Source organism: Mycteria americana, chromosome 25 (genome assembly GCF_035582795.1).
Source record: "Mycteria americana isolate JAX WOST 10 ecotype Jacksonville Zoo and Gardens chromosome 25, USCA_MyAme_1.0, whole genome shotgun sequence".
In the NCBI taxonomy this organism is placed as follows: Eukaryota; Metazoa; Chordata; class Aves; order Ciconiiformes; family Ciconiidae; genus Mycteria; species Mycteria americana.
The window spans coordinates 624,089-649,247 of NC_134389.1; the positions used below are offsets into that span (position 1 = coordinate 624,089).

The window sequence follows — 25,159 nt, forward strand, 5'->3', positions numbered from 1 at the left end:
CCGCAGCAGAGACATTTCTATGGAGGATGACTGGAAGGTGCATGTGAGGTCCAGATGAAGCTGGGCTGCTGCTTGTACATGCCTTGTCCTTTGCATTTAAGCCCTGGGGCCTCCTGCAGAAGCTTTCCTTGGTCAGAGGCAAGGTGGGACACGGGGATGTGCTGACCACCGCAGTGTGGATCTGCAGCGTGCTCCATAGCATGGCGCTGAGCATCAAATACGAAGAGACGAGCCCAAGCAGGTGAGCGTGGGAGAGATTGAGCCAAGGCCATCGGTCTTTTTGCCGGCAGGCGCAACGGGCTGAGCGCCTCGGATGGCAGAGTGATTGACCGTTTGAGCTTGCTGGTTTCAGAGTCTACATCTGGAGAGGACAAGGCAGCAACCTGCCAGCAAAGATGTGCCTGTTGAAGGCCGAGCATCCACTGCACAGCCCTTACAAGCCAAGCTAGCTGACGCCCAACTTTGCAGCCAGAAGCAGCAGCAGACACTCTGACTAAGTCAAATGTGTCATGGGGAAAACTGTTACATTGCCTCTGCCCTCCTCCCAGCCAGCAAATTAACATCCCACAGTAAACGCTTATGCTGCAATTAAAAGAAACCCAGTCCTCACTTTTCATTTTCACTTGTGATTAACATCTGCAACCTCATAAAATTATTTCTGTGGTTGGGAATGCAGTGCTTGCCTGTCTCTCATCAGGGGCACCCCGTCAGCCCCATGGGGAGACTTGAGATGCTGCTTCTAGCAGGGAATCGGAGGAGAGGAGCAGCCTGCTTTCCCTTCAGTGGCTAAAAGCCCTTGTTTTTCCAGTGTGCGAGAATGTGTGCACTATGCAGTGCAGCCACAGCCACGTCCACTACCCCTCTGGGAGGGGAGGAGGTTCTGGGAGCACCGAAATAGCTTCCCTGCACATTTCCAGTGCTGTAACACGCTAAAGGCTGCCCTGGTACCTCCCACACCCCGAGGCATGTGGATCCTCCCCTTGGCGTCCTTTTTCCAGACCCTCCTTCTCCCCATCCTGCTCCCTATATATTTGAACCCCTGCAGAGCTGCATCTTCTCTCTTGAGTTGCTCCTAGCAGGCAGAATGCAGGCGGGATCATCTCCTTCCGCTGCTCAGCAGCAGGTGAGCTCCAGCCCGGCCTCCAGCACAGGTAAGAGATCTCTCCGTTGACTGCGGCTTGCTCTCAAGAGGAGAAGGCTTGGGACTGTTGGTGGCTTGCTGCCTTCTGGCCATGGGCTCTGCTCTGGAGTCCTCCTAAACTCGTTTGGAGCTGAGTCTCGTGGTTTTGTTACTGTGACACCCAGAAAACCTAAAGTAAAAAGGAAGTGGGGATGAACGTAGTGTTTTCTCTGGCCAGGAAAGGTTTCTTTTCTCAAGCTACTAAAAGTGCCAGGAAACGTTTAGGTAGACTGATGAGTAAAAGCCTTCTAACTATTCTCATTTATTCATCTGCAACTTGTACAGACTGTACTTGCTATAGTCAGATATACCATGGCAGGGAATCCTTAGTGCAAAGTCTGGCTTTGATGGAGCTGGTTTTGCAGGAGTAATATAAGGAGAAGGGAGAAGCAAGCTGGAGGGGTGGCTTCTCAGTGCTTCAGGTAGGAGCGTTTCCCTGGAGGAGCAGGGACACAAGTGATAAAACAAATAAGAATAAAACCAAATAAGAAGCTGATGCAGCAAAGCTGAGTCGTACAATTTAGCTGGGGGTTTTCCTCCCTCTCCTCAGGCTTGCCCTCGTAAATGGGGAAAAGGGGTCCTTTTGGTGGTGGTGGTTGTTTCCTAACAAGCTCTTGTTCAACTGCATTAAGAACAATTTTCTCAGCAGTTTTAGTCTTTTGGAGAACGAGGCTGGCAGGGTTCAAAGTGCCCCGGAGTCCCGTAGCAGCGTGATGGGGACTCCCAGGATGACGCTAGGGGCTGGCAAGGAGGCTGACACCTCGAGCACCGAACGGCTCAGGTGGAAACGGGGCTTTCTGCGCGAAAGCTTTCCACTGATGTCCCCAAAGCAAGGCACAGCAAAGTGCAGCCACCCCAAAGAGAGTCAGGAGGAGCCGCAGAGCAGGCTCAGCTCATCCCCCTCCTCACCCTGCAGCGAGGGGATGGTCTCTCCCCACTCACCTCCTGGGAGAATCCTCTCCCCTCCCTCTGTCCCTGGCACCCACGGAGGCTCCTCGGTGCAGCAGCCCAGCCATACTGCCTTTCTTCCTCGCTGCCTCCCCTCCTCCTCCTCGCAGAAGAACCAAAAGAGCTCTCGGCATCTCCTTGAGGCCATGCGAGCCTGGCATTGCCCCTACACGTGTTGAGCAACCCTTCCTCTCTGCCACAGGGACACGATGGGAGGCAAAGCAGAGAGACGCGGCTCTGAGCCTAGTACCTTTCTGCACTAGAAATATATCACTGGCCTTTTCGGCTGCCCAGAGCCCCAAACCTTTCTGGGGGTCATTTGGATGCACATGGGCATCCTGGGTCACCTCGGACATTGCCATAGAGTGGGAGCGTGCACAGCCACTCCAGCGAGTGGTTCCTTTGTAAAAAGGGAATTAAAAGAACTCGCTGTTGTCTAATTTCTGTTTGTTTCTGTTCTTCCCAATGCAGAAAAGTGTGGAGCGTGTGGTCCTGGCTTCGCCTCGCCTCTGGATGCAATGAAAGGCAAGTCTGAAATCCAGGGCAAGCAGGGAAGAGCCCTGTGCTGCCTGTGATTTAGGTGAAGATTAAACCAATGCTTTCAAGAGGGCATTATCAATTAACTCCATTCTCCAAGGAGGTTCCCAGCAAGTGTTAGGGAAGCAATGGTTTCGATTCTGGCCTGTCCTGAGACAAAACATCAATTGCATAATGACAGCTTGGTGTCAGAACAAACCTTTGTAGGTTTTGTGATGGCTTGGGATGGGTCATAGCCTGCAGCAAAGTCACCTGTGGCTTCCCTGTGCAAAACCAAATGGGATTTTTAAGTTCCTAGAGACAATTGTATTGCTATAGCCCCACAACACCACCACCAGAGCTAAACCTGGGGAGGGAGAGGGGACCATCCTGATTTTTCATTGCACTCTGCTCCTGATGGCTGGGATCACAACATGACAAAACCTCCTTGTATAAAAACCAGCCTCACGGGCTGCTTCCTTACATGTCTGGACGCTTTGCCTGAGAATCCTTCTTGCTGCATTGCCGAAACACTGGTGCTCTGATGTGAAGAGACTGATGAATGCATCATCTCCGGCTATCCCTCCCTTTAATCCTCTTCTCTAGGGCTTAGCAAACGCATCCTTGAAACCTTAGAGAGCTCTGGAGCTTGCTGATGATCTGTGATTCCTATCCCTGAAACGTCTTTAAACCAAGAAAACAATGAAGAGATGAGTCTTTAAAGCATCCCCGCGCGTTGGCAGGGCTGAACAGTGATTTAAATTAATAGCAAATGGCACAAATCCCACTGACTCTGCTACTCTGGCAAGTTCCCTTGGGAACTACCTGGTTGCTTCAGTGGTGCTGAGTAACTCTGGCACCCAAAAAGCTCTTCCATGCAGAGATCTGGCAGGTCAGGCTCCCGAGCAGGTGGCGAGAAGCTCCTTGGTGTCCTTTGGATGCCTCGGGAGGTGGATGAGCTCTGTGGCCGTGTCCCGTACCCTGACTTCTGGTGCCACTGCAGCTGCAGGGATGGGATCCTTCGGTGTTTGGCAGCTGCTCTCAAACCCAAGACTAACACAGGCACCGCTGTGTAAAGGTGTATAAAGGTACCTTGTTGCAAAGCCAGCTATTACCTGTTTTGGATCAAATCCAAAGGTCCCAAATCACCTCTCTGTCTCTGTTTCCCACCACTCTCTCTTCCTCAGCATTTCCTAAACCAGTTCTTCCCCACTAGCCCTCGCTTCGGCAGTACTTTGTCCTGACACAACCGAGAGCGGGTACTTCCTCTGCAGTGATAAGGAGACTCCGTGGGGTCTGAATGTCCTTGCTTGAGGGCTGGGCAGTGCTCAGGTCCCAGAGCAAAGCCATTTCCCAGCAAAGCTGATCACGCTGCTATCAGCAGCAGCGCGTGCACCAGGCCAGCAGCTCCTGTTTGGGGAGCAGGGAGCATGGCAGACCTGTCACTGCGAGGACATCCCTGGGGCAGAGCCCTTCTTCCTTTCCCAGCGGGATGCCCTGCAGGCAGGGAGCTCTTGCACCACCACGTCACGGTAGATTTTCACTGCTCGGTAGGACCATGGGACTGCACAGGGGCTTGGGGGACTTTTTGCCTTTGACTTCAGTCTGGCAAGCACTTCTTCTGTGTTAAGGCTTCTCCTGTGTAGATGTGATGGAAATGAGACACAATGTGGTTTGATTCGTGTGACTGACAGGATTGGGGAAGGGCTCGCAGGCATGGGATGATCCCAAAGCCGTGGGCTTCCTTGGGGACTCTGAGGTCCAGAGATCCCTTCCCAGGGCAAGGGATCTGAATAAGCCCAAACCCCCGCAGGGCAGCCCCCTCCAAAGAGAGCCCAGCCTAGTGCCTCTGGTACAGCAGAGAGGTGGAGATCCAACTGCCCCATACATATGGGGGAACACACCGGCTCCCCGGGAGGGAGATCGAGGCTGACCAGAGACTCCTGCAAGGTTTTTCCTCTGTCAGAGGTGGTTTCTGCTGATGTTCATGCAACGTTTCTGTCTTGAAAGGTCCCCGGGAGGAGATTGTGTATGTGCCCTGCATCTACAGGAACACTGGGAGGAAGAAACCTGACTTTCTAGCCACTGTGGATGTCAACCCCAAATCTCCGCACTATTGCCAGGTACCAAATGCTTTATCTCGGTACTAAACTGGCCTGGGAAACAGCTCAGTGCTTGTCCTTCACGCTCCCCAAAGCTGCTGGCTCAGTACTGAAGGCTGATGCCTGTCCGCTTCTTCCCAAGACTCTGAGCCTTCCTGTGCTTAGGAAACACATGTAAAATCCACTTCACACCCCATCCTTAGGATCCTCTGTGCACCATCGCTCCCCTCTGCAGGGTGAGGCTTGCTCGAGGCATCCTGACCCTGTGGTGGGGTCTGCAATGCACTGAGCTCCCTGCTCTGCCTGCGATCCTGCACTGGGCAGAGGAAAGACCAGTGTAAGCAGGGCCGGGACTTTGCAGGTGATCCACCGCCTGCCCATGCCCAACCTGGGGGACGAGCTGCACCACTCCGGGTGGAACGCCTGCAGCAGCTGCTTCGGGGATGCCACCAAGAAGCGGAACCGCCTGATCCTCCCCAGCTTCATCTCCTCCCGCATCTACGTGGTGGATGTGGGAACCGACCTGCGAGCTCCCAGGCTTTTCAAGGTACCTTGGAGGTGGTGCCGATACACGTTAAAGGCTAAAGGTCTGGGATCGTGGCTTCTGGCTGTGGGAACAGCTTGGCAAAGAGGCTTTGGGGGACATCTAAGAGCTTAGCGGGACCCTGATGTCTGGATGACAGTACGGGAAGGCTGTGGAAGGTGGTTGTTCTCCTGCTGATGTGCAAATACTGAGTTCTCCATCTGGCTCCGTGCAGGAGGGCACCAGGGCACGCCGGGTGCCAGGCCCAGCACTGCCCGTCATGTTTACAGCCCGTGTCTTGCCTGCGGCGTGTGTCTCCGAAGGAGCCCCGGGCACCTGCCTGCAGCTCGCCCCATGCCTGGATGTGCGAGGGCCTCGCTGGTGGCCTGCAGCCAGCTTCTCGGGCTGAGCGCAGCAGCCACCCCGTGTGCCGGCATGCCTGGGGACGCAGGACCGTGCATGCTCTGCCCCAGCTCGGGCGCTCAGCCCCTCTGGCTGCACGGCAAGTCCCATCTTGAGGTCAGGCAGGAGCTGCCCGGCCACGCCACGGTGCAACACCAGGCTTGTGAACCTGCATTCAGTGCAGCAGCGAACACCTTTCTCGCCTGGGACAGCCCGGCATGGAGGATGTGACGGTGCCTGTGAACTCCCCGGCAGGTTGTCAACTCAGAGGACGTCTTCTGGAAGTGCAACCTGGGCTACCCCCACACCTCCCACTGCCTGGGCAGTGGTGAAATCATGATCAGCACCCTGGGAGACCCAGCCGGCAGCGGGAAAGGTACCCCAGTCCCCCCTAGTCTTCCAGGGAGAGGGTGCTGGGACAGGAGGAACAGTCCCCACATCCAGAGCTGTCCTGGAGGCTTCGTCCAGGACTCCCAGCCCATTCAGCAGCCTGGTCTGCAATGGGTTGATCTGTCTGTCGCTGCTTGTTTTATAACACATAAACTGTTAATCTGGATTGTTTCCTCACTACCGATGTGGTTTTGCTTCTGCATCAGGCGGCTTTATTCTGCTGGACGGAGAGACCTTCGAGATCAAGGGGAACTGGGAGAAAGGGGACAAGATCCCCCCAATGGGTTATGACTTCTGGTACCAGCCACGCCATAACGTCCTGATCAGCACTGAATGGGGAATCCCAAAATGCCTGGGATATGGGTTTGACCCAAATGATCTGAAGAAAGGTGAGAACACTGTTGTTTAAATACTTCGGGAGAGAGATGCTGAGCGGACTGCGAGGCCAAATTTCAGTCCTCTTCTGTTGCTAGTGGGAGCTGGCGTCTAATGGACGTAGATAAAATCATCCGAGACAGTTCGCTTGCAAAATTAATTTCAAACCAATTCCTAGAGATCCATGGATTTAAAAAAGACAAGCCCAGCTCATTTACTGTGAACACACTTTAGTTGCAAGCACCAGAAGTTCAGCCCAAGACAGTCCATAAATTCTGCTGTTGAGCTGTACGAGGGGTTGGATGTTGGCTGTAGGGATGAAGCCCCATCTCAGCCCAGCTCCCCCCGAAAGGTTACACTGCCCTTCCCAGCCACGTCCTAGCGAGATGGTCCCTGTTGGATGCTGGGCACCTTCCCGTGGCTTTTGCCAAGGTCCAAAGCAACCGGCGCGTGCTGGTGCAGAGACCATGGGGTTGTCCCTGCGGGGAGCTAAAGGGGCCGAGGACTCACCCGAACCCGTAGCACATCTCCTTGAGACCCTGCGCCTCGCAGCATCCCCTCTAACCCTCCCTCCCAGCATCCCCTCTAACCCTCCCTCCCAGGGCGCTACGGACGCCACCTCAACGTGTGGGACTGGACCACTCACACCTACATCCAGGCCATCGATGTGGGCGAGGACGCGGCCCCCCTGGAGATCCGCTTCCTCCACAACCCCGACGCTGCCGAGGGCTACGTGGGCTGCACCATCAGCAGTGCCATCCACCGCTTCTACAAGACCGAGGTATGCGCTCTCCCAGTGTTAGTGGAAAAGGGCTGCTGCCCCTTGGTTGACCGAGCCACACGACTCTGCGCAGCATCCCGCTTCCCGCGTCCCCTGCCGTCCTCCCAGCGTGACTCTGGTCCCTGCCGATGCACACACTCGCCTCCCCGTGCTGTGCAGCCGCCTCTCTGCACCCAGAACATGAGCTGGCTTGGAGTAATCTCACCAGAGGACTTGTTCTGACTGGCAGCAGTTTAGGCTGAAATGATTTCATTTAAAGGAGATTTATTTTTACCTTTGTTGTGGATTTACAACAGCCCAAGCAATATTCTTCTTGGTGTCTGTTGTTGTGCATAATGACGAACTGGGTGAGGAGACAGAACATCTTTCACCAAACCAGCTAATCTAGCTGGAAAATTAGACAAGCTTTTGGCTTCCAAAGCCCTTCCTCAGGTCCCAGAGCCCATCTTCCTCATGGCTCTGCAGAGCCAGAGATGGCTGGCAAAGTGGCTGAGCTACAACCCTAGAGACTAGAGGTGGTGGACGCAGCATCTGCCCCAGCATCGGGTCTTACCCTGCCTCTGCCACGCATGCTGAGCCCCCCGGGGCCGTGCTCTGTCCCACACCTCCTGCAGCAAGGAGACTGGGCGGCCGAGAAGGTGATCCAAGTCCCCAGCAAGAAGGTGGAGGGATGGCTCCTCCCGGACATGCCAGGTCAGTGCATCCCCAGGCCGGGTGCCGAGGGGCTCCCCGGCTTCCCCGCGCGCTGCTGGTGCTGCCGCCTGTTTGTGCAGCTCTGTCGTACCCTCCCCAAGGCTTCATCACCGACATCCTCATCTCGCTGGACGACAGGTTCCTGTACTTCAGCAACTGGCTGCACGGAGACATCCGCCAGTACGACATCTCCAACACCCGCAAGCCCAAGCTGGTGGGGCAGGTGAGGCAGCAGCAGGCTCCGGGTCGCATCCCGACAGTTTTCCTCCATCTCTTGGGGACAGCTGGGATCAGCCCCATCCTCGCCGTCTCGGCCACCCAGACCTTTGGTCTCTTGCAGGTCTTCGTGGGTGGCAGCATCACCAAGGGAGGACCCGTGACCGTGTGCCGGGACGAAGAGCTGCAGAGCCAGCCAGACCCATTTTTGATCAAGGTGAGCTCGGCCGTCTCCCCAAAATCCCAAGACATTGCCCCCACCATCTGCTCGGTCCCACCTCCGCCTTGAGCGATGCCAGCGACAGCTCTGCCACGGAGCGTGCTGGGCAGTGGCGGCAAGGCTGGGGAGCGGGTCCTTGCGGTTCTGCTCCACCACATCCCATGGGACGGACATGGCAGCCCGTGCCGCCGGTCTGGGGGAGGCGGAGGCGTCGCCCGGTCCAGCACCCTCCAGCAGCACGTCTGCTCCTCCGCCCGCTCCCAGGGGAAGAGGGTGCCGGGGGGACCCCAGATGATCCAGCTCAGCTTGGACGGGAAGAGGCTGTATGTCACCACGTCCCTCTACAGCGCCTGGGACAGGCAGTTCTACCCCGACCTTGTCAAGTAAGAAACTTTGATAAATGAGGATGATTGTACGAGCTCGTCAGGCGGGAGGCACAGACCCTGCGGCTCAGGGACCGAATTTCGGCAGCTCCCCAAGGAGCTCCCGGCCCCCCCCAGCCTCCCCGCTCTCGCCCCTCCGCAGGGACGGCTCCGTCATGCTGCAGCTGGACGTGGACACGGAGCGGGGCGGCCTGACGGTCAACAAGAGCTTCCTGGTGGATTTTGGGAAGGAGCCCGACGGGCCCTGCCTGGCGCACGAGATCCGCTACCCCGGCGGGGACTGCACCTCCGATATTTGGGTTTAGCTACCTTCTGCTGCCCCCAAAGCTTCTCTGCGCCCCAAAATCCCAGTGCACGACGGCTTCGGGAGTTTCACACACTCAGCAAACCGCCCGCGACCCGTGCATCCCACGCTTGCTTAAATAAAACGGAGAGGTTGCCGTCCTCCGCAGCAGCAGCAGCTCACCCCGCCTCGCATCTTGTTTTTAAACGGTTTTCAGGAGCCAGAAGACGAAACGTGTGACCAACCCAGGGCCTCGACACCGCGAACCTCTCCTTAACAGCCGGGACTGCCCTGACGCGCCCCTTGTGCCGCCCGGCTCAGCGCCGAGAGCGTTCTCTCCCAAAAAAAGGCAAACCTGGTTTATACGCTGGGCGGGGGAGCCTCTGGCTTGCACGGACGCTGCCCGCGTAAACACGGGCTGCACACACGCGCGTATCGCACGCGTCCGCTGCACGCGCAGTGCCCGGCACGTGCACACAGCGCACCCGTGCCGTCCGCTTACACGCGCACCGCGCGCGTACCGCGCGGACACCCGCTGCACGCGGACACCCATTGCACGCGCGCTGCGCGTACACGCGTTGCAATCGCGGGCCGCGTGCGCGCAGGGTGCGCGCACCCGCTCTGTGCACGCATGCACGCGCTGGGCGGGCGGGGGCGCGGTGCGCGCTGCGTGCCCGTACGCTACGTGCATGCACACGCATTGCACGCGCACTGCACACACGCACGCTGCGTGCACACCGCACGCGCGCTGCACGCGCACGGGCTCCTTTCCACTCGTGCTTCCTCCTCCCGCCCCACCAATCAGAAGCCTGTTACTAGGCAGACTTCGGCTCGCGCGCGGCCACTCAGTAGACCGACCCCGCTTGTATCCGGGTAGGAAAGCCAGAGCAGCCAATCGCATTAAAGGAGAGCGCAGTATCCGGGCAGACCAGCGGTGCCGTAGCCAATCAGAAAAAAGCGGCCGGCGGGGTCCGCGCGCGCGTCCCGGTTGGGGCGCAGCACTTTCGGTTCCTGTTGCGCGCGGGGCAGCGGCACGTGGCGGGGACCGGACCGGACCGAAGCGGACCGGACCGGACCGGACCGAACCGGACCGGACCGGCCGGGCATGAGGCGGGCCGCGCCCCGGCTGTAGCCGCCCGCAGGTGGGTGCGGGTCGGGCCGCCTCGGGCCCGCCGGGCTGCGGGGCGGGGGGAGGCGCGGTCCGGTCCGGTGCGACCCCAGCCCCGCCGGGCCTGGCCCGGTGCTCCCCGGCCCGGGACGCGGCTGTCCCTGACCCCCGTCCCCTCCCCGGCAGCTGGCACCGGTGGGGCTGCGCTGTCGCGGAGCTCCCGTACCCCCTGTCCCGCGTCGACCTGCTCTCCTGGTGTCCCTGTCCCTGGGGACCCGCCCTCCTGCTGCCCCATGTCCCCGTGCCGCTGGGGACCCGCCCTCCTGCTGCCCCATGTCCCCATGCCCCTGGGGACCCGCCCTCCTGCTGCCCCCATCATCCCTGTTCCCCTGTCCCCACGCCCCTGGGGGCTTGCATCCAGGACCCATGGGACTGTCATCGTCCCCCTCAGCATCCCCAGCCTGGGGCACACCAGGCCTGCGGGGACCTGCTCTTCTGGTCCCCTCCCGGGCACGCTGGGCCAGGGCCGCTCTCCAGCGTCCCCCAGCATCCCTGTCCCCAGCCAGGAACGGGGTACCCGGAGCCAGTCGCAGTCTCTGCTGCTGGAGATGCCCCTCCTGGGACCACTGGGGCCATTTCCACGTCCACTGGTGGCTCGTGTCCCACTGATGTCCCAGCCCTCCCCTCGCCCGCTGGCGCTGATGGAGCTCAGCCCGCAGAGCCGGGGCACGTCTTCGGACCAGGATGGAGGGGGCTGAGGGCGGGCGAGTTTCGGGCTGCGCCGGGCCCCACGGCCACCCCGCTCTGCCCTGCCTCTCTCCCCGAGCCCAGCCTGGGGGCAGGCGGCCGGAGGTCAGCCCTGCGGGTGCCCGGTGGGAGCTTTACAACTCTGAAGGGTTTTTCTTCCCCTTTTTTTAGTTGAATTTCTGGTTTTCACCTCCTGACAGGAACCAAATGTCATGGCTGACGAAGAGCTGAGCACCCAAGCTGCCAAAAAGGGAAGTTTGTCACCCGGCAGCTCCCAGGGCAGCACGACCGAGTCGAGCACGCTGCTGCAGGAGCTGAAGAGCACCATCTCGTAAGGGCAGCGCTCGCTTTTCCCCGGGCAGCTCTTCCAGTTAATCTGAGCGTCACCAAATGTGGGCTAACTTAATAAGGTTGATTAATTTGCAGCCCCGGGACCGAAGGGATAAGCGTTGCGGTGCCTTGCAGCATCTTGCGTGGGTGCTGGCGCTGCAGAGTGGCACGGCCTCAGGCGTGCCCTGCTCGGTCCCCTGCTAGGTGCTGTACACAGAGCGCAGCCCCGCGCCGCGCTGCCGGCAGGTTGCTGCCTGTCTTGGGTGCAAAATCAATTCAGGGATTCACGGTAGCGCAGATCGGTCTGCTACAACTCCGTGGGATGTGGTTTTATGCCTGCTCTGCTCTCGCTGGCGTTAGGGTAGAGCACGCAGCTCTAGAGCGGGGTTGTGGGTGCACAGGGAAGCCCGGAGCATGGGGACAACGGGCTGCGCTGACCCACGGGTGCAGGCAGCCTTCGGCTCTTGGTGCTCCAGCGTCCCCATCTTGGCATTGCCGCTCACCCCGGGGTGCGTGTGTAGGGTCTGGAAGGGCCCGGGGACGGTGCTGTGCTCAGGAGCCCCAGGCAGCGGCTGTGGCAGAGAGCTGGGCGGGTTGAGGAGTGCCCCGGCTGCTGCGGTGTCGTCCTGCTCTGTGGTAACGCTTTTTGTCTCTGTCCCGCGCAGCAAATCCGTGCAGAACAAAGTCGACTCCATCCTGGTGAGTGCCTCCGCGGCACGTTGTGCTGAGGGTGAGGGAACGACGCGTCTCCACCTCCCTCCTCTCCTAGCTAAACTGAACCCTGGGGTTTGCCTGGTCCCGTTTCCCCTTGGGTCAGGATCCGGCTGTGGGGATTAGGCCCGAGAAACCCCTGATCACCCTGCCCAGGGGGTGGCACCCACTCCCCCCGCCCTGCGTGGGACAACCCTTTCCAGTCCCCTCGAGGGGCAGCTCTGTGACTTCGTTTACCCGGTTCTCTGGCGCGCAGGCTGTGTTCATGCTGACAAAGCTGCTCCGGTTTCAATGCCCTATCGGTTACTGCCGTTAAGAGGGTAACGGGAGCGCTGCCTGCAGCAGCTCTTCCTTATTTTGGATCCTTAACCGTTCTTTGTCTCTGGTCCGTTCTCCCCCTCCCTGTGGACCCTTGACCGTAGCAAGATGTCCAGAAGTTTTCAGACAACGACAAGCTCTACCTCTACCTCCAGCTGCCGTCAGGACCGAGCTTGGGGGAGAAGAGGTGGGTGCCGGAGCGAGCCAGGGCTGCGTCCGGGAGAGCAGGGGCTCTCAGGATGGTGGCAGGGGACACGGATCACAAGAGGCCAGGAGGGAGATTGTCGCAGCTCTGCCTTCTCCTGTCCTGCTTGTGCCGCTTCTCCGCTAATTAAATGTTTGTCTCGGGCTCCCCCGGGAGCAGCGGTAGCCTGGACCTGAGCTCGCTGAGCACGGCCGAGTACATGCACGCGTGCAACTGGATCCGGAACCACCTGGAAGAGCACACGGACACCTGCCTGCCCAAGCAGGACGTCTACGACGCCTACAAGTGAGCACAGGGGCTGGCCTGGCACGAGGAGCCTCTCTCCCCGGGGCCGAGCTTGTCCAGCGAAGCCCGGCGGGGAGGTCGGTTTGGAGGGCAGCGAGCGCCTGGGTTTTTTTGGGAATGGCCCTGCCCAACCTTGGGCTCTTGAAACGAGCCACGTCAGCAGGGAGAAGCGGGTGCGTCTGGAGGGCAGTGAGAAGGGCTCGAGGGCTTTAACCTGCAGCTCTCCCCGGCAGGCGATACTGCGATAACCTCTGCTGTCGCCCTCTGAGCACTGCCAATTTCGGCAAGATCATCCGGGAGATCTTCCCAAACATCAAAGCCCGAAGGCTGGGAGGCCGAGGACAGTCGAAATATCCTTTCGCGTGCCCGGCTGGCCAGGGAAGCCCGGGGAGCTGGCTGGTCTGGTGGCGACAGCTGCTTCTCTAGTTTTCCCCATTTATACGTCTCTGCACGAGGTGGTATTTTGTAGCTTCTGAGAGGGTCTGGTTCCTGGTTTTTCGGCTCCTGAAGGTTCAGCTCAGTTGCCCGAGAGGGGCTTGGAGTTGCCCTGGCCTGTACACTCGGGACAGCCTGGGGGAGCTCATGGCGTGCAGGGGGCTGGCTGCTGTCCCACCTCCAGGACAAGCCCATCGGGAGCCCCGCAGCCGCGCCCCTTTGAGTCGTAACCTCTCGCAGCCGCGTTGGTGTGCCAGCGAAACGCCTTAACCCTGCCAAACGTACTGCTACAGCGGGATCCGGAGGAAGACGGTGGTCAGCCTGCCGCCCCTGCCCAGCCTGGACCTCAAAGTGACGGAGACCGTAAGTCTGCTGCCTCTGTGGCTTGGGTTTCACCGGCCTTCTTTTGGTGGGGTAACGAACCTCCTCGCTCGTTAGATCTAACGAAGGCGGGGGGTGGAGGGATGCCCTCTCTGGGAGCAGGTTCTGCTCTGTTCCGCGAGCCTCCCCAAGGGTGGACGAGGACCTGCCCGCCTGTGCAGGCTTGTGACGTGCGGGGTGTCAGGATCAGGCCCTGTTCGCATCCGGGGCGTCCCGTCCCGTGCCGCAGGGGCTCACGGCTTATCCCACCGACAGCAGTCGGAGCTGACGGACCTGGTGCAGTCCTACAACAGCGAGGTGATGGAGGCAGCCTGCGCCCTGACCTGTGACTGGGCCGAGAAGATCCTGAAACGATCCTTCAACAACATCGTGGAGGTGGCCCAGTTCCTCATCCAGCAGCACATCATCAGCTCCCGCTCGGCCCGCGCCGACCTGGTCATGGCCATGGTGGTCTCAGGTGGGTGGGGCGGAGCCCCGGCCCCGCTCGCCCCCCGTCGGGCTCACTCGGACCCCCAAGAGGCACAGAGGGTTTGGGAGGTGGGGTCCCCCCGGGATGCAGCGTCCCCCTCCGGCTGCCCACGGCGTGGGTGAGCGCAGAGGGGCCGGGGGCTTCCCCCCCCTTTCATCCCCTTCTGTGCACCCACAGAGAGCACGGAGAAGATCCACCGTGAGAGTCGGGCCCCGTCGACGGTGAAGAAGAACGGCCTGGACACCTCCGAGAGCGGCGACAAGAGCCAGGGCCAGGTGAGACCCCGCTGGAGCTGGGTGGGGAGCCAGGACCCCCGGGTCCCCCACTCAGCGTGGGGGGGCACGTGTGGGGAAGCAGCCCGGCTCCACCATGACGTCCCCACTGCCAACGCCTCTCTCTGCCTGCAGATCAAGGAGAGCGGCCCCAAGCCCCCTGTCCTGCCTCGGCCTGAGAAGAAGAAGCCCCCGGAGCCCCCCAAGGCGGCCAGCAGCCCCCAGGTGAACGCCCTGGTCGCCCGCCTGCCCCTGCTCCTGCCCCGCATCCCGCCGGGGGAGCGACCGACAGCGCCCGGTGCCGCGGCCGTCCGCTCCTCCCCTCCTGTCCTGGCTCCCAAAATCACGGCAGCCCCCCTGGGGGGCACGGTCAAGGTGGCCCTGCCGCTGCCGGTGGGCACGGCCTCCCCCTCCCTGCCCCTGGGGCTGGCCCCGGGGGCCAACGGGGCGGCGGGGCTACTGAGCCAGCAAGCCGCCGTCCCCGTCCTCAACGTGCTGCTGCCCGGCGTGGGCGTCCCCGCGGCCGAGAGCCCTGCCAACCCCCGCAGCGCGGGGGGTGGCGAGGGTCCCGGCCCCCAGGACTCGCAGCGCCCCAAGACCACCAAGCGTCCCCCGGAGCCGGCCGGTGACGCCGCCCCGCAGAAGCGGAGACGAGGGCGACCGCGGAAGAGGCCGGAGGAAGGGGGTGCGGGGTCCCCGGGGGAGACGGCGGAGCTTCGCCGCGGCGTGGCTCCGGGTGCCGATGGCGGTGGCTCGCCCGGCGGTGGCAGTGCCGCCAGCCCCCTCGGGGACGGCCCGGCCGGGGGCTCCGTGCCCGCCCAGGTCAGCATCATCCAGGATGGCAGGACCGGCCGCGAGCCGGCACCGGAGGAGGAGGCGGCGCGGCGGAGCCCAGGCAAGGCCGGGTCCCCCCTGGGTGACCCCGGGGCTGCGGGGACCCCCCCCACGCAGCGCCATGGACAGACGCAGGCAGGGGCCGATCCTGCCGCTGCCGCCTCCCAGCACTTGGACGCGTCCCCCCGCGCCCCCGCGTCCCGGGGGGGCTCCCCGGGGCGGGCAGGGCTCTGCGCCCACCCTGGCACTTAGGGGCTGCGCCCCGGCTGCCCCCCGGGACCCCGCCGGCTGTGGGTGCCCCCCCCCCGGCCCTGCCCTGCGCCCCGACATTAAAACCCAAGCACTCCGTCCGTCCGTCCGTCTGTCCTGTCTGTGGCCCGCAGCGGGTCGGGGGCAGCGCTGGGGCTCCGGCTGCCCCGCGGGGGCGGGGCGGGGGGGCGGGGCCGCGGCTCGGCCCCGCCCCGGCCGGGGGTGGGTGAAGCCGCGGGGGGGGCATCGAGCGGCCGGGGCGGGTGTCGCGGCCTGCAGCCGCGGCGGGGGGACGCGCGTGGGGACGGGCCCGCGGGGGCGCCGGGCAGGCGCGGAGCCGCGCCTCGCTTCCCCCGCCGAGGCCTGCGCTGGCAGAGCCGGTTTGCAACGGGGAAACGCCGGTTTCCGCCGGCCGCGGGTGCCGCCCCGCCCCCTCCGCCGGGCCACGCCCCTCGATGCTCGGCCACGCACCCGAGGCCCCGCCGCGCGGGTGCCGCCGGGCCGGCAGGGGGCGCTCGCGGGCGGCCAGGCCCGCCCGGCCCCTCAGCCCCGTCAGGCGGCGCCGCGGGCAGCCCGGGCCGCCGGGGCCTGCGCCTGCCCCCGCCGCCCCGGCCCGACCCGCCCCGCTCCGCTCCGCTCCGCCCCGCCGCTCCGCTCCGCTCCGGCCCGGCCCCGGCCCCGGCCCCGGCCCCGGCCCCGGCCCCGCGCAGGTGAGCGCCGCGCCGCCGCACCGGGAGCCCCCGCGCCGGGAGGCACTGAGCTCCCCGCGGCCTTCTCTGGGTCCCCCGCGGCCTCCCCCGGGCCCCCGCCCTGTCCCCCCGGCCCGGGCTGGGGAGGGGACTGGGGCTCTCTCGGGTCGGTTTTGCGGCCGCTCCGGGAGGTCAGTCGCCGGCCCCGGCCCGCGTCCCTTCCCGCGCAGCCGCCGCCGCCGCCTCCTCCCGGGCCGGGCCCCTGGGGCTGAGCGGGGGCAGAGCGGGGCTGGCCGGGGCCTCCGCCGCCTCCCCCGGGCTCGCCAGCACCGGCGGCGGCCCGGCGGCCGGGGCTTTGCGGGCCAGGAGCGCCTCGTCGCGCAGGAAAATAATTTTTCCCCCTTTTTTTTTGTTCTGCCTCCCCTAGCAGCAGCCGATCGTCCCCGGAGCCCCGCGGAGCCGCTGCCCAGGATGAGCCGCCTGCGCTGCCCCGTGCGTTGGCATCCCAGACCGGAGACGTGGCCGTGCGGGATGGGATTGCACCAGGTACCGCTGCTTATCCTTGTCCTTATCCTTATCCTTCCAGGGCACAGGGGCGATAACCTCTGCCAGCCGCCTTCCCTAAATCCCGCTGCGCCGGCAGGGAGGACACCAACCTCTCTGGCTTCGGTGCTGGCCGCTGGCCCGAAGGCACGTCCCCCCTCAGGGATGCAGCTGGGCTCGTGGCATAGGCCAGCTGGATAAGTGTCGCAAGGACCTGTTAAGGGACTTTTTCAGCTGATTTTCTCTGTGCCGTTAGACTGTCATTTCTGACTAGGCTTTGCCAACCCCTCCGGAGCCATCTGCTGCCCCTCGTGCTTTGTAATTGCCTAAAATATCTACTTAAAGACCGGAGATATTATGTAATGTGCTCGGTTGGTGGGCTGCTGAGCAGCGGTTCTTAAGAGATGTGTGTTTGCCGCGGGTCAGTAATCCGTCGATGCTTTTTTTCCCCCTGAAACTTTTGCTTCAAGTTGTTAGGCGTGAACTTAGTTGTTAACTTTAGGCGTGATAAATAATAATAATACGTAATCGCTCCCTTTGCTATCCCCTACTTCTCTTTAACCCATGGTGAAACTTGGAGAAGCAGCGAGGGGAAGTAACTGGGTACAGCTCTGGGTGGAAACACTGGTTTCCAGCTCTTTCGCCCAGTGCCGCTGCCGTCCCGCTCAGCGCTGGCTGGAAGAGCAGAGGCTTTTCAGCGCCTCTGAGGTTTTGAACTCCCTCTGGGGACTTCATCGCTCTCTGTGCGAACCGGTGGCCGTGTTGGAGGCCACCCTCGACTCGTGTGAGTGCTGAGGGGTTTGCTCCTGCAGAGGCCTGGGGCTCAACCTGCAGTCTCTGCTCGGCAGAGATAATAGTCTCTGACTTCTTGCTTGGCAATCTGAATGGGATTTCAGTCTGTGCCATGGTCGCGTGCTCCTTAAATCACAGCTGATTTGTCATCACACAGTTCAGGGTCCCTGCTTGGATCGGCAGCGGAAGAGCTGCTCTTGGAGTCCGAGCTGGGGATGTGGGCTCCTGCCTTTTCTCCTTCCATTTTAAGTCTCATGTAGACAGCTTATTTCAAGTCACGCTTTAGATAAAGGCTCAGACATGACTGTGGGTAACAGCAGCAACTTGAAATAGTGAATTTACATATATAAACGAGCGTGGGAATGTTCAGGCGAAAAGTACCTTGTGATCATTGGGAGGAGGAAACTTCCCATGGTGGCTGTGCCAGCACGGCTTGCTTAAGGGTTTGGTGTGCTTGGAAACAGGTTGCTGGGATGGAAGGGTTTGTCCTCGCTTGCTCAGGGATCGTAATTAATGCTCATCAGGGGCGGAGAGGTGCGAGGTGCGACGGAAGAGGACAAAAGGTTGGACGAGTTTGTGTGAGTAACGTGTCGGGTGAGCCGCTGCTGTGGTATTTGTGGAGGGGGTTTGCAAAGGGCTTCCTCGCCGAAGCGACGCCTGTTGCAGCAAAAGCTGCCTTTTCCAAAGGGCTGCGGCACTTCTCAGAGGTGAGAGAGATTTTAGTGCTCCCACAATTTTTTAATTTTTTTTTTTTAAATGGGGAAGTTAATTTATAAGTAAATCTCTGGATTTAACTTCTTCCTGTGGGGCTGTATCATTTGCGGAGGAGAAAGGAATGAAGGAAGCGCTGGCGGTGTGGTTCTGGGGCTGGCAGGCTGCGGCGTCCCCTCTGCAGCCTGGGGACTGTTGCTCCGCAGCGGGGGAGGCGGAACGACTTCCTAGGAAAGGTGCCACAAAGACAAATTATAAATAGTTTGCTGTGGATGGACATTCAGAGTAGGGAGTTCAAGGCGTCTCTCCCTTACGGAGCCAAGAGGCTGAGGAGCGTTGGGAGCCGATCTTTAACGCGTTGTGTAGTTTGTCATTCTCCTGCTGCGTTTCTTGCAGCGTGGCTTTTATTTTATTCCAAACTTAGGGGCGAGTCGTTGCTCTGCTTGTGCGAGCCCCGGGGTTATTGCTGTTTCAGACACACAGGCTTGGCTGAACACAACTTGGCACCGGGATGCGGAGTCCTTGCAGTGAGAGCATCCCGGCAAGGCTGAACCAGAGCAGAGCCTCCTGCGTCCCATCCCACCAGAGGAGCCAAGCGGTGCCGTGCTGTCACAGAGCCGGTGAGCCCCGCCACTGGGCTGGGGACCAGGATGGGTTTGAGGAGCCGCATGGTGCGGAGCTAAGCTGCGAGCAAGCTTGGGCCGCCTGCGGCGGTTGCTTTAGTTGATGCTGGCTCTTCCAGCAGAGCCTTGCTCATAACCTGCTGTTTTATTAAGAAAACTGCTGGTCCGGTGTGTCGGTTTTGACGTACTGGTTTGAGGCACCGAGTCAGCTGAGAGGAGCTGTGCTTGTGCTGTGCTTGTTCTGTGTCCCAAGGAAAGGCTCTCAAAGGCTGCTCCATCGCGGGGCGGTTGCACTGGATGGAGGAGCCCGTCCTGTCTGTCTGTGGTGCCAGCGATCGCTCAGTCTGTGGCTCAGGGCCTCCCGTTGCCCTTTTCCCTGAAAATTCACCTTTTTTGCTTTCCCTCTGCCACTTGCTCCGTGGTGTGCATCCTTTGAGAGGGAAGTGGTGCTGCTCCGTGGTAGAAAAGTCCTGCAGCAGTGCCCTTGTGCAGCAGGGTGGGTTTACAGGCAGAGTTTGTCCTCTGGGGATGTCTGGAACCTGGCATTTTATTTTTTTTGAAGCAGACCCATGTGCTGTGCAGAGGTTGAATCGGCTTCAGCCAAGTCTGAAAAATGAGTGGGAGCCCATCTCTGTCGGTGCCGAGTCTCTCCTGGTAGGGGATTTCAGACTTGAAAGAGGGCACAGCGTCCCCCAGGAAGAATTATTTGTCCTCGCTTCAATGGTGCTCGCAGCACGCTGCCCATCGCCCCCACATGAGCCGACTCAGTCACAGTCCCTTTGTGCCTCAGTTTCCCCAACCCCTAAGCTATCGCCTAATAAGTTGCGCTGAGTCGCTCTGTTTGCAGCAGGTCCGGAGGGTGCTCTGAGGAGCAGGGGCTCTCCCCTTAGCGTAGGGAGGGGCACTGACAGCGCGTCCTCCTCCGGCCTCCAGCACTGCTGTCATGTTTTCTGCCCCCATCCCAACTCCTGTGGCCTTCCCGAAGGCACAGCAAGATGTCGAAGGCCGTCAGTGCTGAGCAAAACAAAAAGTAATGCAGCGTAATAGAGACCAGATGTCTTGGTGAGGCTTCATCCTGTCCCCCTGGTTGTTTGCCAGGGCTAATATTTCTTATTCAAGTCAGGCAGGAGCGAGACTTTTCTTTTTTTTCCTGTAAAGCCACGGCTCTGTTCCCATAGATCTCCCTCTGCTTTTGTCCCTTCCTGAAGGAACTGTGCTCTCGAATCGCCGCACCGACACACGGCTGCATCATCGGTAGTTTCTGTGCTAATAGGGGCTTCCCTTTATTTCGTGTTTAATCACCGACTTCAGGGTCGTTCCACCAGAGAGAAACTTGGCCCGTTATGGCTGTGGGTGGAGGATGAACCACATGAATTCAGCTCAGCCTGTTTTCCAGACTGGATTGCTTCATTGTGTGCAGCTGATGGGGTTTTTATCCCTGTTGAGACCAGCGATTTGGAATAGGGGAGTTATGCTGAGCCTCGAGAGGTAAATAGTACGTTGTGATATGTTTAACAAATGGTGATGTGAATCACAGAAAAATGCGGAGAGGTGCAGGAGGCGGGGAGTGAATTCCCTCGCTGGGATTTTAGGGAGCGCTGGGAGTGGAGACGTGTCCTTGGCGGGCTCTGAACAGCCCCATTGCTGGGATGTCCCTGAAGAAGGCGGCTGTGTAAGTGTCGGGGGGGGGCAAAGAGCAAATAATAATAATAACAGTAAAAAAAAAAAAAAGGCAACACATGGATTTCAAAGCCTTGCCTGCAGCACAGAGGTAACCCTGCAGGCCCGTGGGTGGATTTATCTTGCGCAGTTCCTTAATCCAAGTTTAACCCACTCAGCAGTTGTGAGCTCTGGCCGGCCGTCTCCTCTCCGGTGCAGAGCCGGTGCGTGGGGCCCCTCCGGGCCTGGCCGGCCGGGTGAAGGTGACAAAAGGATCAGGGAGTTTGGGCCGGCCACGGGAGCGGCTGTGCTTGCGGTGACTGCGCCGAACGACACGGGTGCCTTGGACTCATCGGGATACCTTGCGTGAGTAGGTTAGGTTGGCTCCAGCCTTTCCCGCGGACGTGCAGGCGGTTTAACATCCAGAATTTCAGCGTCTGCTGTCGTGCTGCACCAGGCTTCTCCTGCGTGCCCCGTGGTTACGGGGAGGGAGGTTTAACGGGATCCTATGCACTTTTTCTCCCTCTACAGCCTGGCAAGGAGGATGTCAAAAGCATTTCCCTGCATCGGATAAACCAGTCGGGGCTGGGCAACCAAGCCACCCGGGATTGCAGATACTGCTGCACCCAGCATGCGGCCGCGGAGCCATGTTTGGGACTCCAGCAGATGACATGGCTGAATTATTTTATTTTTCATCAGTTTGTCATCCCAGTTGTCTTGATGCGAACGTTTGAAGGACCCCAGAAGTGCTGGCGCGAGCAAAGCTCCGGGCGACTCTTCCTTGGACCTGGCTCCGCTCCGTACCTCTTCAAATCCCGCCTTGCCGAGCTATGCCCAAGGATCTCCTTTTTGCTGGCGTGCTGTTAATTTAAAAATTAGATCGTCTGGGCTTTCATGGGACAAGGCTGGGCTCACTAAGAAGGAAAAACAACTTCCTTCAGCTTGCAGGGTCTTTAGGATCTAATGACCACAAATATTTGAAGCATGCGGGATTTGTACCAAAGGGAATGGCAAGCACAGAGGAAAACGTTGTGTGTTGCTGCCGTGCGGACAGGGTGAAAGATGCTATTCATATCGGTTCAGACTGCTGAACTTTGGTCAGGCTTTTTTCACCTCGTAGTTAGAGCTTAAGTGCTTTGAAAACAAGAGGAGGAAACTGGTCTCTGGGAAGCGGCGCTCGCATCTGGACACACCGACCTCGTTTCTACTCGTTTGGAATATTTAGAAAGAAACGCCGTGGGTTTCCTCGCCCCTTTCTCCGGTGTCAGGAGCTGTAATCACTTGTAAAAATAAACAGATAAAACAAGGTCATTAAATTAGCGGGGAAATATCTCGTTGCAAGAACCCGCCAGCGCAGCTTCTGTGGTCAAAACAGGGGCTGGGGGTCGTTGGGGGAACAGACAGGCAGAAAATGGTTCAGTGAACTTCTTTTCCAAAGAAAGTAATTTTTTCCACCGTGCTGGACGTGAAAAGCAGGAGGGAATTGGCAATCTGCTTGCAGTGCTTAACATTTGTAAAAGGCATTGTGCCCTTCTGCTGATCACGAGCTGTCTTGTTGTAGCGTATAAGCAATAAAGGGAAGCAGTCAGAGCCGCAGTAATGATGTTAGATTGAATAGAGTGCCTTATTTTATTTTTAGAGGACGATTTCACTTGGCACTGGCCGCCTTTATTCTTGCTGGTTATCTGTAGAGATGCACTGCTGCTCTTTTTATCGAGATGGGAAACTGGGAAGTGCATTCAATCCCTCATTTATCTTATTTTTAAAACATAATTAAGTGCTAATCATTGGCGAGGATACATAATCTGGGCATTGGTGTCTGGACTTTGAAAACAGGGACCTTGTTGCAACAAACGTGGTTCTTGCTCCGGCTCTCTGCTCGCCCATCGCCCGGCACCGGCGAGGGATTTCACCGTCAAAGCGCCACGTACCGCTGTCGCCCTCTGTCCCGGAGGGAGGCTAAAGGAGCAAAAGCTGAGCACGGGGGATAAACTTCATCTTTTCTAGCAAGAAGCAGAGCCGCTGGGTCCGCCCAGCCTGTGGCCCTCTAATCCCAACCGTTGCGGAATGCCTTTAGGGTGGAGAGCATAAAGCAACCTGGTTATTTCCCCCCCCCCCTCGCTTTCTCTTTTTGGCTTGCTCAATTTTTTTATCGTCATGGTAACAGGGAAATTTTGTGTAATGGCTGATAGATGCTTACAGCTCTCTTTCAAGTCTGAGTGGAAGGGGCACCGAGAAGACCTTTAAAACCCAACGTGACCAGCTCGGCGTTGCGCTGACCCGGCTCAACGTTGCATGCGTTGGCTTGGGGCACCTTCCCTCTCTAGACAAAGGCTTTTTGAAAGGGTTTGCACCAAACCTCATCTCAGCTCTCAGTTTCCCTTGAGGTGTATCCCAGCATGGATTCCTGTTTTCCCACCTTCGGGCTGGAAGCAGGTCTCCTCCGCAGATTATGTCCCTGACTCTTTTTTGTCTTGTTTTCTTTTCAGCTTTGAAGTGCGCAGACCCGCCACTGCTATGGGAGACTCTGTTGTAGACCCAGCCCGAGGGACAGGCTTGGACCAGGCGCCCGGCTCAGCGCCCCAAGGGAATGGGGGGACGTCTCTCAGCGTCATCACGGAAGGTGTGGGGGAGCTGGCGGTCATCGACCCCGAGGTGGCGAAGAAAGCCTGCGAAGAGGTGCTGGAGAAGGTCAAGTTGATGCACGGCGTCTCCTCCGACAGCTTAACAAAATTGCCCGATGGCAGCGAGGCAGAGCACGCCCCACGGACCACGGTGGATATGGCCAACGGAGACATCAGGGAGGGCTGTGAAATCAAGTGCTTGGACGATCCGCCCGGCACGGCCTCTAAGATCCAGGAGGAGGACGAGACCATGGCCAACACGGTGAAAACCGCCCGGAAGCGGCAGAAGAATAACTCTGCTAAGCAGTCCTGGCTGCTCCGGCTCTTTGAATCCAAACTCTTTGATATCTCCATGGCCATTTCATATTTGTACAATTCAAAGGAACCTGGTGTGCAGGCTTACATTGGGAATAGGTTGTTCTGCTTTAGGAACGAAGAAGTGGACTTCTACCTGCCACAGCTGCTGAATATGTACATTCACATGGACGAGGACGTGGGAGATGCGATCAAGCCCTACATCGTGCACCGCTGCCGGCAGAGCATCAACTTCTCCCTGCAGTGTGCCCTGCTGCTGGGTGCCTACTCCTCGGACATGCACATCTCCACTCAGCGACACTCCCGTGGGACCAAGCTGCGGAAACTCATCCTCTCGGACGAGTTGAAGCCAGCTTACAAGAAGAGGGAGCTGCCGTCTCTGAGCCCAGCGCCCGATATGGGGCTGTCTCCTTCCAAAAGGACTCACCAGAGGTCCAAGTCGGACGCCACCGTTACCATCAGCCTGAGCAGCAATCTGAAGCGCACAGCCAGCAATCCCAAAGTCGAGAGCGAGGAAGAGGTAATGTTGGGGCTCTCCAAGGCTCAGCCTGCCTGGGAAGGGATGCCCCCAGGGCCGTCCTTGTGCGGTTGGTTCTCATCTCATAGCTCCTCCTTTGCCGCAGAGTTTTTTTTTGTCCTAGTTGCTGCAAACGATTGCAGTTTTGATTCCCGTATCTCTAAGCAAACTGACACACACTGGTGGGTTACACTCGAGGATGCTGGGGCTACAGAGGGAGAGTGTTCTTGGTGTGAGGGGAAGGGAGGACATTAGATGGCTTCAAGGTAAGGCAGAAAGCTGGGTCAGGAGGACTGAGTTGCTTCCTACGCTGCTGAATTCCCACGCGACTTGGGCAACTCGGCCGGTGTCTCTGTTTTGCAATCTGCAGCCACCTGATCGCTGTTGGAAATCTGATTTCCTCCTTGTCCCGGCTTGTCCAGATTTAGCAACGATGAGGTTTATTCGCAGGCAGAAAAGGCCTTGGGCAGCTGAGGGCTGGGAGCAGGAGGAGAGCGGCTAAACCCATCAGCTCCGCCGTCCCAGTGCCCTGGCCAGAACGAGCCTCTGGTGCACACCCCCTTCTGGCCATAGGGCCGGGAGCTGCAGCTGGGGTTTGTCTGCGGCTGCTGCCCTGTGCTCAGCTCTCCTTTGGATTTCTGTCGTCTTTTCGCAGCTCCAAGACGGTGGAAAGCCAGGCTTTCCCTGCTGGAGGGGCTGGGCTGTGCGGGGGGGACGCTTCCAGTTTCCAGGGTTGGGCGCTAATGCGGTTTAATGCCAAAGCAAACGGCAATTAAATAGGTGAACTCGGGCATATGCGTGTTACGTGTCTTCCAAACCCAAATAGCTCCCGTGGGCTTTGCGGCGTTTATTTTTAAGTGCTGAAAAGTTATCGGCACAAAGTTGCTTTGGCTTTGGTGCTGAGCTCCTGTATCGGTGCACGAGCGAGACTCTGTGTGCGCTTGCTGGAGAGTGAGTGTTTTTGCTTGAGCGGGATTTCTCCCAAAGAAAATGCAGATTATTCATTTCACACATCTGCTGACACAGAGACTTATGGAGCAAAAGGATGAGCAGCATCCTTGGTCGTGGGGACGCAAGGCTGGAGGGAAAAGAGCTGGAAACAGAAATTTTTTATTTTGCTGCTTTGTTTTGAAGGACTGAGGGTTTTTAGCCTGAGCATCAGCCTGAGATAGATGGTGAGAAATGCAGGCCTGAGATGGGGATGCCGAGCGGGAGAGGAGGATGGAGGAGGTGAGCTGGTGCTCGGTGCAAGTTTTATGAGCAGTGCTAACCAAATCGGAGAAAAGCAATGCTTCTTCCAGAGCTCAAGAAGTTGAAATACTCCTCTGGG

At 59.3% G+C, this 25,159-nt stretch overlaps 3 protein-coding genes across 10 annotated transcripts in view; all 3 read left to right on the top strand.

The window, feature by feature from the left end:
- Positions 1-4,649: 4,649 nt before the first annotated feature.
- LOC142420657 (methanethiol oxidase-like) lies at positions 4,650-9,118 on the top strand. Its single transcript, XM_075524811.1, has 10 exons — positions 4,650-4,767; positions 5,108-5,293; positions 5,927-6,047; positions 6,268-6,450; positions 7,039-7,217; positions 7,832-7,910; positions 8,012-8,133; positions 8,251-8,343; positions 8,611-8,729; positions 8,872-9,118. The coding sequence occupies exons 2-10, from the start codon at positions 5,126-5,128 to the stop codon at positions 9,032-9,034; spliced, it is 1,227 nt and encodes a 408-aa protein (XP_075380926.1). The 5' UTR covers positions 4,650-4,767; positions 5,108-5,125; the 3' UTR covers positions 9,035-9,118.
- A 656-nt stretch (positions 9,119-9,774) lies between these two features.
- Positions 9,775-15,457, top strand: RFX5 (regulatory factor X5). 5 transcript variants are annotated; one of them, XM_075525011.1, is made up of 10 exons: positions 9,775-10,154; positions 11,068-11,198; positions 11,863-11,927; positions 12,335-12,413; positions 12,591-12,716; positions 12,950-13,066; positions 13,433-13,514; positions 13,791-13,989; positions 14,179-14,276; positions 14,409-15,457. In XM_075525011.1, the coding sequence occupies exons 2-10, from the start codon at positions 11,080-11,082 to the stop codon at positions 15,357-15,359; spliced, it is 1,836 nt and encodes a 611-aa protein (XP_075381126.1). In that variant the 5' UTR covers positions 9,775-10,154; positions 11,068-11,079; the 3' UTR covers positions 15,360-15,457. The 5 variants fall into 5 exon arrangements, with proteins under 5 accessions (XP_075381126.1, XP_075381129.1, XP_075381125.1 ...); XM_075525014.1 differs by having other exon boundaries at positions 9,777-10,154; positions 11,863-11,896; positions 12,331-12,413; XM_075525010.1 differs by having other exon boundaries at positions 9,778-10,154; positions 13,788-13,989.
- A 653-nt stretch (positions 15,458-16,110) lies between these two features.
- PI4KB (phosphatidylinositol 4-kinase beta) overlaps positions 16,111-25,159 on the top strand; it is a 29,113-nt gene continuing 20,064 nt past the window's right edge. Inside the window, exons 1-3 of one of the 4 annotated variants that reach the window (XM_075525005.1) lie at positions 16,111-16,236; positions 16,476-16,591; positions 22,863-23,832. In XM_075525005.1, the coding sequence (XP_075381120.1) occupies positions 22,891-23,832 (942 nt within the window). In that variant the 5' untranslated portion in view covers positions 16,111-16,236; positions 16,476-16,591; positions 22,863-22,890. Of the gene's footprint in view, positions 16,237-16,442; positions 16,592-22,862; positions 23,833-25,159 lie in introns of those variants that run through there. The other 3 variants (XM_075525007.1, XM_075525004.1, XM_075525008.1) reach the window with 3 other exon arrangements.

What these genes read in the sequence shown, in the direction of transcription:
- RFX5 (XM_075525010.1), top strand. Translation starts at nt 11,080, where the DNA reads ATGGCTGACGAAGAGCTGAGCACCCAAGCTGCCAAAAAGGGAAGTTTG. An exon ending in CCGAGCTTGGGGGAGAAGAG is followed by an intron (nt 12,414 to 12,590) that starts GTGGGTGCCGGA and finishes CCCCGGGAGCAG; the next exon opens with CGGTAGCCTGGACCTGAGCT. An exon ending in GACGTCTACGACGCCTACAA is followed by an intron (nt 12,717 to 12,949) that starts GTGAGCACAGGG and finishes TCTCCCCGGCAG; the next exon opens with GCGATACTGCGATAACCTCT.
- LOC142420657 (XM_075524811.1), top strand. Translation starts at nt 5,126, where the DNA reads ATGCCCAACCTGGGGGACGAGCTGCACCACTCCGGGTGGAACGCCTGC. An exon ending in ACCGCTTCTACAAGACCGAG is followed by an intron (nt 7,218 to 7,831) that starts GTATGCGCTCTC and finishes CACCTCCTGCAG; the next exon opens with CAAGGAGACTGGGCGGCCGA. An exon ending in AGCCCAAGCTGGTGGGGCAG is followed by an intron (nt 8,134 to 8,250) that starts GTGAGGCAGCAG and finishes GGTCTCTTGCAG; the next exon opens with GTCTTCGTGGGTGGCAGCAT.